The sequence below is a fragment of the Sapajus apella genome, unplaced genomic scaffold (assembly GCF_009761245.1).
Source record: "Sapajus apella isolate SASKATOON/1434 unplaced genomic scaffold, GSC_monkey_1.0 scaffold26, whole genome shotgun sequence".
NCBI classification, from domain to species: domain Eukaryota; kingdom Metazoa; phylum Chordata; class Mammalia; order Primates; family Cebidae; genus Sapajus; species Sapajus apella.
The window spans coordinates 800,808-812,155 of record NW_022436966.1 but is presented as its reverse complement, the minus strand read 5'-3'; the positions used below and the strand labels follow the sequence as shown (position 1 = coordinate 812,155).

At 50.1% G+C, this 11,348-nt stretch overlaps 1 protein-coding gene and 1 long non-coding RNA gene across 3 annotated transcripts in view; one reads left to right on the top strand and one right to left on the bottom strand.

Annotated features, from left to right (window-relative positions):
• LOC116560435 overlaps window positions 1-5,368 on the bottom strand; it is a 14,448-nt gene extending 9,080 nt beyond the window's left edge. The window contains exon 1 of the long non-coding RNA XR_004272970.1: window positions 5,148-5,368. This is a non-coding gene — a long non-coding RNA (uncharacterized LOC116560435). The remainder of the gene's footprint in view (window positions 1-5,147) is intronic.
• A 224-nt stretch (window positions 5,369-5,592) lies between these two features.
• Window positions 5,593-10,397, top strand: SPR (sepiapterin reductase). Of its 2 annotated transcripts, XM_032291748.1 has the most exons (4): window positions 5,593-6,216; window positions 6,794-7,084; window positions 7,813-7,933; window positions 9,600-9,687. In XM_032291748.1, exons 1-3 carry the CDS (start codon window positions 5,913-5,915, stop codon window positions 7,908-7,910), a joined length of 693 nt encoding a protein of 230 aa, XP_032147639.1. In that variant the 5' UTR covers window positions 5,593-5,912; the 3' UTR covers window positions 7,911-7,933; window positions 9,600-9,687. The 2 variants fall into 2 exon arrangements, with proteins under 2 accessions (XP_032147639.1, XP_032147637.1); XM_032291746.1 differs by lacking the exon at window positions 7,813-7,933 and having other exon boundaries at window positions 9,600-10,397.
• The last annotated feature ends 951 nt before the right edge of the window (window positions 10,398-11,348 follow it).

Genomic DNA, 11,348 nt, shown 5'->3' with positions numbered 1-11,348 from the left:
CATGCCCAGCTAATTTTTGTATTTTTAGTAGAGACAGGGTTTCACCATGTTGACCAGGATGGTCTCGATCTCTTGACCTCATGATCCACCCGCCTCGGCCTCCCAAAGTGCTGGGATTACAAGCGTGAGCCACGGCGCCCGGCCAGGAAATTTCTTAATGAGAAAGCCCTGCTTCTCTATCGTATATCCTAATGGGTTGAGTTGTATATCCCCCCTCCTCAACCTCAAAAGATATGTCTACTTGAAACCTGTGAATACGATCATATTTGGAAAAAATATGACCTTATTTGTAACTATAATTAAATTTAGTTTCTTGAGATGAGATAATCCTGGATTCAGGACAGGTCCTAAATTCAATGACAAGTGACATACAGAGAAGAAGGCCATGTAAAGTTAGCAGCAAAGTTTGGAGTTACACAGCTATAAGCCAAGGAACATTGAGGACTGCTGGCAGCAATGCCTGGAGCCACCAGGAGCTAGAAGAGGAAGAATTCTCCCCCTGGAAACCTTGGAGGGAGTATAACCCTGCTGATATCTTGATTTCAGAATTCTGGCCTCCAGACCGGGTGCAGTGGCTCATGCCTGTAATGCCAGCACTTTAGGAGGCCAAGGCGGCAGATCACTTGAGGTCAGGAGTTTGAGACCAGCCTGGCCAACAGGGTGAGACCCTGTCTCTACTAAAAATATAAAAATTAGCTGGGTATGGTGGCACACACCTGTAATCCCATGTAATCCCTGTTACTTAGGAGGCAAAAGGCATGCCGTTTTTTGTTTGTTTGTTTTTGAGATGGAGTCTCACTCTGTCACCCAAGCTGGAGTGCAGTGGCACAATCTTGGCTCACTGCAACCCCCACCTCCTGGGTTCAAGCAATTCTCTGGCCTCAGCCTCCCAAGTAGCTGGGATTTACAGGCATGCACCACCATGCCCAGCTAATTTTTGTATTTTTAGTAGACACAGGGTTTCACCATGTTGGCCAGGCTGGTCTCAAACTCCTGACCTCAAGTGATCTGCCTGCCTTGGCCTCCCAAAGTGCTGGGATTACAGGCATGAGCCACCATGCCTGGCCAAAAGACATGTCTTACTTGGTGGCAGGCAAGAGAGATTGCGCAGGGAAACTCCCATTTATAAAGCCATCAGATCTTGTGAGACTTATTCACTACCATAAGAAGAACACAGGAAAGACTGCCCCCATGATTCAATTACCTCTCACGGGGTCCCTCCCACAACATGTGGGTATTGTGGGAGACAGAATTCAAGATTAGATATGGGTGGGGACACAGCCAAACCATATCATTTCACACCTGGCCCCTCCAAATCTCATGTTCTCACATTTCAAAACCAGTCATGCCTTCCTAGCAGTCACTCAAAGTCTTAACTCATTTCAGTATTAACTCAAAAGTCCAAAGTCCAAAGTCTCATCTGAGACAAGGCAAGTCCGTTCTGCCTCTGAGCCTGTAACATGAAAAGCAAGTTAGTTACTTCCTAGATAAAATGGGGATACAGGCATTGGGTAAATATAGCTATTCCGAATGGGAGAAATTGGCCAAAGCAAAGGGGCCACAGGCTCCTTGCAAGTCCAAAATCCAATAGGGAAGTCATTAAACCTTAAAGTTCCAAAATTTTTTCCTTTGAATCCATATCTCACATCCAGGTCATGCTGATGCAAGAGGTGGGCTCCCATGGCCTTGGGCAGCCCCACCCCTGTGGCTTTGCAGGGTACAGCCTCCCTCCTGGCTGCTTTCATGGGCTGGCATTGAGTGTCTGTGGCTTTTCCAGGATTATGGTGCAAGCTGTTCTTCGATCTACCATTCCGATGTCTGGAGGATCATGACACTTTTCTCACAGCTCCACTAGGTAGTGCCCCAGTGGGGACTCTGTGTCTGGGCTTCAAACCCACATTTCCTTTATGTACTGACCTAGCAGACATTCTCCATGAGGGCCCTGCCCTGCAGCAAACTTCTGCCTGGACATCCAAGTATTTCCATACATCTTCTGAAATGGGGGAGGTTCCCAAACCTCAATTATTGACTTCTCCACATCAGCAAGCTCAACACCATGTGGAAGCTGCCAAGGCTTGGGGCTTTCACCCTCTGAAGCCACAGCATGAGCTGTGCCTTGGCCTCTTTCAGCCATGACTGCAGCAGCTGGGACGGAGGGCATCAAGTTCCTAGGCTGCACACAACAAGGGGTTCTGGGCCCAGTCCTTGAAACAATTTTTCCCTTCTAGGTCTCTGGGCCTGTGATGGGAGGGAATGCTGTGAAGGTCTCTGACATGCCCTGGAGACACCTTCCTCATTGTCTTGGCTTCCTGTTACTTACTTGGTTCCTTGTTACTTATGCAAATTTCTGCAGTGAGCTTGAATTTCTCCCTAGAAAATGAAGTTTTCTTTTCTATTGCATCATCAGGCTGCAAATTTTCCAAATTTTTACGCATTGCTTCCTCTCTAATCCTTCACTGCTTACAATTTTCTTCTGCCAGATACCCTACATCATCTTTCTCATGTTTGAAGTTCCACAGATCTCTAGGGCAGAAGCAAAATGCTGCCAGTCTCTTTGCATAGCAAGAGTGACCTTTACTCCAGTTCCCAAGTTCCTTATCTCCATCTGAGACCACCTCTTCCTGGACCTTATTGTCTGTATCACTATCAACATTTTGGTCAAAGCTATCCAACAAGTCTCTAGGAAGTTCCAAACTTTCCCACATTTTCTTATCTTCTGAGCCCTCCAAACTGTTCCAACCTCTGCCTGTTACCCAGTTCCAAAGTTACTTCCACATTTTCAGGTATCTTTACAGAAGCACCCCACTCTCAGTACCAACTTACTGTATTAGTCCATTTTTCCACTGCTGATAAAGACATACCCAAGACTGGGTAACTTATAAAGAAAAAGAGGATTAATGGATTCACAGTTCCACATGTCTGGGTAGGCCTCATAATCATAGTGGCAGGTGAAAGGTGAAAGGCATGTCTTACATGGTGGCAGGCAAGAGAGAGCTTGTGCAGGGGAACTCTCATTTATAAAACCATCGGATCTCATGAGACTTATTCACTATCACAATAACAGCATGTGAAAGACCTGCCTCCATGATTCAATTAACCTCCTACTGGGTCCCTCCCATGACACGTGGGAATTGTGGAAACTATAATTCAAGACGAGATTTGGATGGGGACACAGCCAAATCATATCACCTGCCAATATTTGTAATCTTTCTGTTTTATTTTAGCCATCTTAATGGAGGTGAAGTGGTATCTCATTGTAATTTTAATTTGTATTTCCCTGATGGCAAATTATGTTGAACATCTTTCTATGTGCTTATTGGCCATTTGTGTAATTTCTTTGGATAAATGTCTATTCACATCCTTTGCTCACTTTTTTAAAAATTTTATTTTTGACTTGTAAGTACGGTTCTTTTTTTTTGAGATGGAGTTTTGCTCTGCCACCCAGGCTAGAGTACAGTAGTGTGAGATCAGCTCACTGCAACTTCTGCCTCCTGGCTTCAAGTGATTCTCCTGCCTCAGCCTCCTGAGTAGGTGGGACTACAGGCATGCACCACCACACTCGGCTAATTTTTATATTTTTAGTAGAGATGGCTTTCACCATGTTGGCCAGGCTGGTCTCAAACTCCTAACTTCAGGTGATCCTCCTCCCTCAGCCTCCCAAAGTGCTGGGATTATAGGCATGAGCCAAGTATGGCTCATTGTAAAAACTTTGTTAGTTAGAAATAATTTCAGACTTTTACAAAGTTTCAAGAATAGTACAAAGAATTCCTGAATATTTTTAATGCAGATTTCCTAAATGTTAACATTTTACCATTGCCTTACTCATTCTAATTTTTTTCAGAAACATTTGAAAGTAAGTTGCAGATGTGATGCCCCTTTACTAAATACTTGTGTGTATTTCCAAAAACAAGAACATTCTCCGAAATAACAATAGTTCATTAGTTAAAATCAGGAAATGATTCAATGTCAATAACTAACCTACAGACCATATTCAAATTTCACCCATTCCCCTACCCATGTCCTTTATCAGGCTTATGCTTTTAACACAATTTTTACATCTTACCTTTCAGGCATTTTTGTGCCTTTTTTTAAAAAAAGTTACTGTTGGCCGGGTGCAGTGGCTTACACCTATAATCTCTGCACTTTGGGAGGTCAAGATAGTAAAACTGCTTTAAATCAGGATTTCAAGGCCAGACTGGGCAACATAGCAAGATCCATCTCTACAAAAAATACGAAAAATAGCTAAAGCAGATAATCGTCTTTCTCAGAAAAGAATTTTCCAGACCCTCTCCTAGTCCAGGAAAACCACACTCTCCTTAGGGGCTGTTCCTAAGTGGTTCCTCCTAGAAGCAGCTAGGTTCAGAAGAGGCTAAGTCTCATGCTTTACCATCCCTTCATTGTTCCCTCCTTTTCTTCAAAGTCTGACAGATGGTAGAAATTTAATAAATGTCACATGAATGGATGGATGGGATCGTGCTTTCATCAACCTGTCTTCTAAGGCCTGGAGAGCAGGGAGAAGCTATTAAAATTCTTTAAAGAGTAGGCTGTTGGGCCAATAAGATCTTTATCTTTCAGTGTGAATAGCTAAGTGAAAAGCAGGGCAACTTCAAATGGTATACACGTATACAGGGTCCTATCAGCATTGAAATACCAAAAGCTTAAAAACAATTAGCCAAGCGTGGTGGTGCACCTGTAGTCCTAGCTGCTCAGGAGCCTGAGGTGGAAGGATTGCTCGAGCGCAAGAGCTCAAGGCTGCAGTAAACTCTGATTGCACCACCGCACTCCAGTTTGGGACACAGAGCGAGACCCAAAAAAAAAAAGCTTCTTCCAAGTTGTTTCTTTCTTGGAATTGGCAATAATAGTGGCAAGGTAACTTTGCTGTTTAGCCCCAGGGGAGGGATCAGCCCTGTGGGGAATTGAGCTGTTATCAGAGGTTACTTACTGCCCTTGCAAAACTCTATAAAGAGATCCATTTTTAAAAAACTGATACACAATATTTGAACATATGTATATACATAATGGAATACCATTCGGCCATAAAGGAAACCATGAAGAGATTCATTTTTAGTACATGTAGCTGCATGCCAACTTGTCTCACATTCCCTCTCTCCTAGAAAAAAAAAATGTGAATTTTCTGAAGCACCTACCTGGAGGTACAGACAGACGACTGCATAAACTCGAAGCTGAGAATGGACGGAATCGCTACCAGGGAGACTGTAGCATAAGCAGGGGCAGAATCCTGAGGAATACACTTTTAGGAACAGAAATCAGAAATCCCAAAGAGGCAGAGGGTACTGGTGACAGCAAGGAGCTGCTCAGAGTCTAGTAAAACGGAAAGGTTTTATTATCACTTGGAACCACTGTGGTTCTCCCAGAGCAATCTCCTGTCATCCAGACAGCGGTGAGCTCCCAAGCCCAGCAGAGACCTCAGTCCCTAAATGGGCATGAGCTTCATTCAGGGCTTTCACTGGCCACGACCAGGAGGACGCCCAGTACCGGGTTCGGGGCCTGCCCTGGAAGAGGTCAGTTGTGCAAAGAAGTTAGGGCTGGAACTGGGAGGAAATTCCGAGCATGCGTCCCAGCCGGGGGTTGGGCGTGCGGGCAAAGAGCAATGCAGCGCTAGGAACCTGGCTAGGGCTTTCCGTGTGGGCCGCGCCTGCCGGCCCTTTCTATTTAGACCCTCAACACGTACTGGGCTCCCGCCCACAACTTGACTTCCGCTACCAGCAGTCAAGGGAACCAGATCCAGGGAAAACCACCACCCCCGGGCCCTCGCGGCCCGAAGCCTGAGGTTCCGGCCCCTCCCCGGCAGGGCGGCCCCGCCCACACCCGTCGCGGTCCCACCCCCTCCACGGCCCGCCCCGCCTCCCACCTGGTCTCGGGGCCCAGCGCCGCCGGCGGAGGACCGTAGCATGGAGGGCGGCCTGGGGCGTGCTGTGTGCGTGCTGACCGGGGCCTCCCGCGGCTTCGGCCGGGCGCTGGCCCCGCTCCTGGTCTCGCTGCTATCGCGCGGCTCCGTGCTGGTCCTTAACGCCCGCAACGACGAGGCACTGCGGCAGCTGGAGGCCGAGCTGGGCGCCGAGCGGTCTGGCCTGCGCGTGGTGCGGGTGCCCGCCGACCTAGGCGCAGAGGCTGGCTTGCAGCAGCTGCTCAGCACCCTGCGCGAGCTCCCCAGGCCCGAGGGGCTGCAGCGTCTGCTGCTGATCAACAACGCCGGTAAGACACCAGGGCTGGAGCGGACTCCCATGTGAGTGTCCACTTCCTCCACCGCTGGCGCATTTAAGAGCGACTCCTAGGGATTCGGATAGGAAGCCTGGAAATCTAAAGCCCTAGTTGTTCCAGTTTGAGTAGCAAATGAAGGCGAGATGTACAGGGAGACCCGGTGCCGTCGGGGCAACAGTCTGCTCCACTTCCTGGAAAATTGGCCAGCCGGGTTTTCCAAAGCGCCTGTGGAACTTTCCCGATCCCCTTGCTCTGCGCCCTCTGGTGGAGGCCTGAGACAGGGCTTGGAGTCTCCAAACTAGTAAACTCCCTGCTTTTCCAAAGGACCCCTAGGACTGTCCCTCAGCCCCAGGGCAAGGCAGGTGCCTTCTCATTCTGCAGCTTGGGATGGCTGGGTTCCCCAGGTGTGTCTCTCCGCAGAGCTGGGGTAGAGAGAAGCCTCTTCTGAAGCGCTAGGCAACTTCTTCCACTAGGCCTGCATGGGAAGAGGATATCCGGAGGAACTCGGTGAGGGCTGGGGGAGAAGAAAGCCCTTCCTGCACTGAGTTACCCTTAAGCTCTGGTTTTTCAGGCTCTCTTGGGGATGTGTCCAAAGGCTTCACAGACCTGAGTGACTCCACTCAAGTGAACAACTACTGGGCGCTGAACTTGACCTCCATGCTCTGCCTGACTTCCAGCGTCTTGAAGGCCTTCCCGGCCAGTCCTGGCCTCAACAGAACCGTGGTTAACATCTCGTCCCTCTGTGCCCTGCAGCCCTTCAAAGGCTGGGCGCTGTACTGTGCAGGAAAGGCTGCTCGTGATATGCTGTTCCAGGTCCTAGCGCTGGAGGAACCTAATGTGAGGGTGCTGAACTATGCCCCAGGTAGGTGGGAAGTCCTGCCATCCCTGTCCTCCAGGACCCACTGGTCCCCCTCTGCGGGCTGGGCAAGCAGCCTAGTCCGCTCCCTCCAGGAAACAACCCACAGAGTATTTTGTCCCTGAATCATGACCCATCACCCCTTAGGGAAAATATGGACCCAAGGAAGTAAGAGCTGGCAGGGGCTGGGCTACTGGCAGAGAGGGATGAGTTGCCTGGACTGGAGGTTTGAGGCAGGAAAGTCTAAGGTATTAGATGGAGTTTGGGAGAAGACTGGATTTCGAGTTTCAGGCCTTCCTCATGTGAAATGGGGAAGATCCTTCCTGCCTCACAGGGCACTTTGGAAGACTGAATGAGATACTGTATGTGAAAATGACCCGGACCTGTGACATATTGCCTCATTGTTAAATAGGACTGACCACACCATATTGTCTGCATGTTTGCTTGCCTCCTTCCCTCCCTTGACAGGAAAGCCTTTGCACTATGCATAGCACCTAGCAAAGCACTGCACTAACGCAGGCTGCAGGACATGCTAGCTGCATGGAGAGCCAACAGACATTGTTGAGCGCTGACTATCCCCAGCTGAACTGTGCTGGAACACTATGGGGGATACTGGGATAAATACGGTAGAGCCCTTGGTCTCATGAACACCAAAGGACAGGGAGTTTTGTGACACCAGGTCTGGTTTTTTATGCCACAGCACTCCTTTCTTAATAGTGAGGATTCTCTTCTAGGCTTGAGGTTGCTGCAATCAGAAGGTGGTAACAGAGCAGCCCTGGAATGCCTGAGCAACTTGGGCAGAGATCCAGTAGTCTGTGCCCCTGGGGAATAGGACCAGGATCTCAGGGCAGACAGGTGGAATGGCCTGCACAAAGCACAGATGTGGCAGGGCTGAATCCCACCTTGCGTCCAAGTTCTTCCTCTTGTTCTCCAGTACCCCAGCCCCTACCACACCAACCACCCCCACCCCCAACACACATGCGCAGTTATTCTTGCAACCGACATTCAACTCATCATCCACTCTGAGCCTAGCCCAAGGACTCGTACAAACAGTAGTGACCAAATGTAAGCTACAGCCAGGAACAGAGGCCACATGGCTGCGTTTGGTCTCAGGAGGCTGCCCTGGGCATTATGAGGGAGCTGAGATTTTTCAGGAGGTCCCCAGGGCCTGAACCAAGGTTTTCATTTTGGTCTCGGGAAGAATGTTCTAATAGGTGCTCAGAGATAGGATGGGCTGTTTGGAAAGGCAGCAAGTCCCCTCTCGGCAGGGATGCACAGGTCATTGGAAAACAGTCAAGGACCAGGGGAGAGATTCTTCTTCCAACCCTGGAATTCTCTGATTTTCTGCCCCTGAGGACCATTAACTGCAAATTCTGGGGTGCATGAGTGATTCCTATGTGAAGAACAGAACATAGGAATGCTTACAACAGTTCAAGAAGGGAACAATTCCCTTCAGCGGGGGAGACTAGGGATGGCTTTATTGGAGGTAGCTGAACTGTACATTGACCTTGGTTATTAGCAGGTGGAAGGCATTCCTGATAAAAGGAAATGAAGATGTGAAGGCTCATTGTGAGAGTGGCAGATCATCCTGTTTGCCTGTAGGGTAGGTGGTGTGCCCAGAGGAGAGCAGACAGGGGTGCCTTGAGTACTGGGCCAGGCTGTTGGGAAGCTGTTGAGGGGTTTTGAGCAGAGGAATGGTGTGATTCCAGTGATGTTTTTGTTTGTTTGTTTTTTTGAGACAGTCTTGCTCTGTCATCAGGCTAGAGTCCAGTGTTGTGATCTCACAGCAACCTCCGCCTCCCAGGCTCAGGCGATTCTCATGCCTCAGCCTCTTAAAGCCTTCATTTCTTAAAAATACAAAAATTAGCCAGGCATGTGCCACCATGCCTGGCTAATTTTTGTATTTTTAGTAGAGACGGAGTTTCGCCATGTTGGCCAGGCCGGTCTCAAACTCCTGACCTCAAGTGTTCCTCCCGCCTCAGCCTCTTAAAGTGCTGAGATTACAGGCATGAGCCACTGCGCCTGGCCCCCAGTGATGTTTGAGTAGAATGAGTTTAGTAGTGGGCTACAGAAGGAGCTGAGGCAGGGAGAGAAGCAAGGTTGTAAAAAGGGCCTGATGGTTGGGATGTGTAGATGCTGAAGGGTCCTACCTGGTGCCTGCTTGGCTATGTGGCTATGGGGCGTGGAAGGAGGAGGTGATGGAGGTTTTGACTCTGGAAAAAGAATACTTGACTAATAGGAATGGGGATGTCAGGAGGTAGTACTGGTTGAACAGATGAGGAGCTTGGGTTTAGACATGGTAGTCTGGAGAGTCCGTGTTCATGAGCTTTTGAATTTCAGCCCAGAACTCAATAGTGACAAATTGGAGCCTTCAGCAACCCTGACCACACATTTCAGCCAAGATGATGTGTTTCCTCTGGCCAGACCTGACTCAGCCCCACCCCCAACATACAACGGGGACCTAAAACCTTCTGTCCCTGCCTCGGCCATGTTCACTCATCATCTGCTTTTCATCCTCTAGGTCCTTTAGACACAGACATGCAGCAGTTGGCCCGGGAGACCTCCATGGACCCAGACATGCGAAAAGGACTGCAGGAGCTGAAGGCAAAGGGAGAGCTGGTGGATTGCAGGGTGTCAGCCCAGAAACTGCTGAGCTTGCTGCAAAAGGACGAGTTCAAGTCTGGAGCCCACGTGGACTTCTATGACAAATAAGCCCATGCCTTTGGCTTCCTGAACCTTTTTGTCCCCACTCAGACATACCCCAGAGCCCCGTGGCTCCCCACACCCTGTCATAGGGCAGTCCTGCCCTCAACATATAAGCACTCATGCCTACTGCCCTGCCCTCAGGCACAGCCAGCTGTGAGCTCGAAGGTCGTTGGCCTTAACCAGTTGTCAGGAGTGTGTGCTGTGCACCCTGGGTTATGAGGAGGCTTAGGAGAGAGGTTGTGGGTATTGGCGTCTCTATCCCCAGGAACAGAACTTAAGGGATGGGAAGAGCAGGAAAAGAAGCTGGAGAAGAAGTTGCGTCTCCTGCTCATAGCAAGCCCATGGGGAGACGAAAGAGTGATCTGGTGTCGAGAAGGAGGACCCATGTGGATTCTGTGGCCTGGTGGGGAGGAAGTGTGCAGACAGTACAAGTTCCAGCCCACACAGATGCCCCTGGCTGAGGGGAGCAGGGCCTTCTTTTGAACTCTGTGTCCTCACTGATGTCTCCTTCCTCCAGAATCCACCATCCCTTCCCCAGGCTGGGAGAAGGGGCTCCTGGGTGTCTGTATACACCGCAAAGGCCGATACAAATAAAATACAGATTGTCCTTTCTCCATGCTTGCTTTCTCATCTGATACAGGGCCTGTGACTAACTGCCTGGTTCACTGGGCCCAAAGTCATTCCCGAGGCAGTTAACCCAAATGTGAGGTGTTGTCCTTATTTCCTAGGAAGCTGTCCTGGGGCCATCTGCCTCCAATCATTGAGCCCCACTCAGTGGCAAGCCCAGGTCCAAAGTTGCCCACAGTCGGCATGCCCAGATGCCTGCTCTGTTGTGCTGTTGCCCTCATTGACCCCAGCCTTGACAGCCCTTTTCTCACCCTGGGCTGTTCAGAATACCCATCTTTCAGGGCCCAACTTATAGCCTGCCCTCCACTTGGCCCTGGAGCCTGGATCCTCTCCCTGACTTTCTGTGGATTCCCAATTCTACCCCCTGTCCACATGGCAATGCTGTGAATGGATGCCAGCTGCTGTTGGGCCTCTTGGCATTGTCCATCTGGCCCATGGTCCAGGTCCTCGGTGGGCTGAGCTTGAGACCAGCATGCCTTTGGGGGAGATGGGCAAGATTCCAAGGAGGGAAGCTCTGAGAAATCAGGGCTGCAACCAAGCCAACCCTTGTGCAGGTTGGTGGATGTAGGCTGGGCTGGGAGCGTCACAGCTGTGGTGGTCTGCAGCCAGCACCCTGGCCCTAGCCATATTTGGGAGGAGGGAACATGGTCCCCTGCCAGCTGACTACAGGACTCAGCCTGCCTCTTGAGTGTGCAGAAGGGAACTAACTCCTCCTTGTGCTCAGCAGAGGGCGCATGGAGGCCGCGCCTCCTGGAGAACCCCGGGCAGCTCCTCTTGCTGAAGGGCAGGCCGGCAGCTGAAGTTGGCAACACCCTGCCTGGTCCCCTAGGAGGGAATGAGCGAGCTCTTTACTGGTCCAGCAGAGCCCTTGTCCTCGCGCCCCCATTGAAGTCAAAATCGTTGGGCTCAGGTTCCTGCTCTGCCACTTACCAGCTGG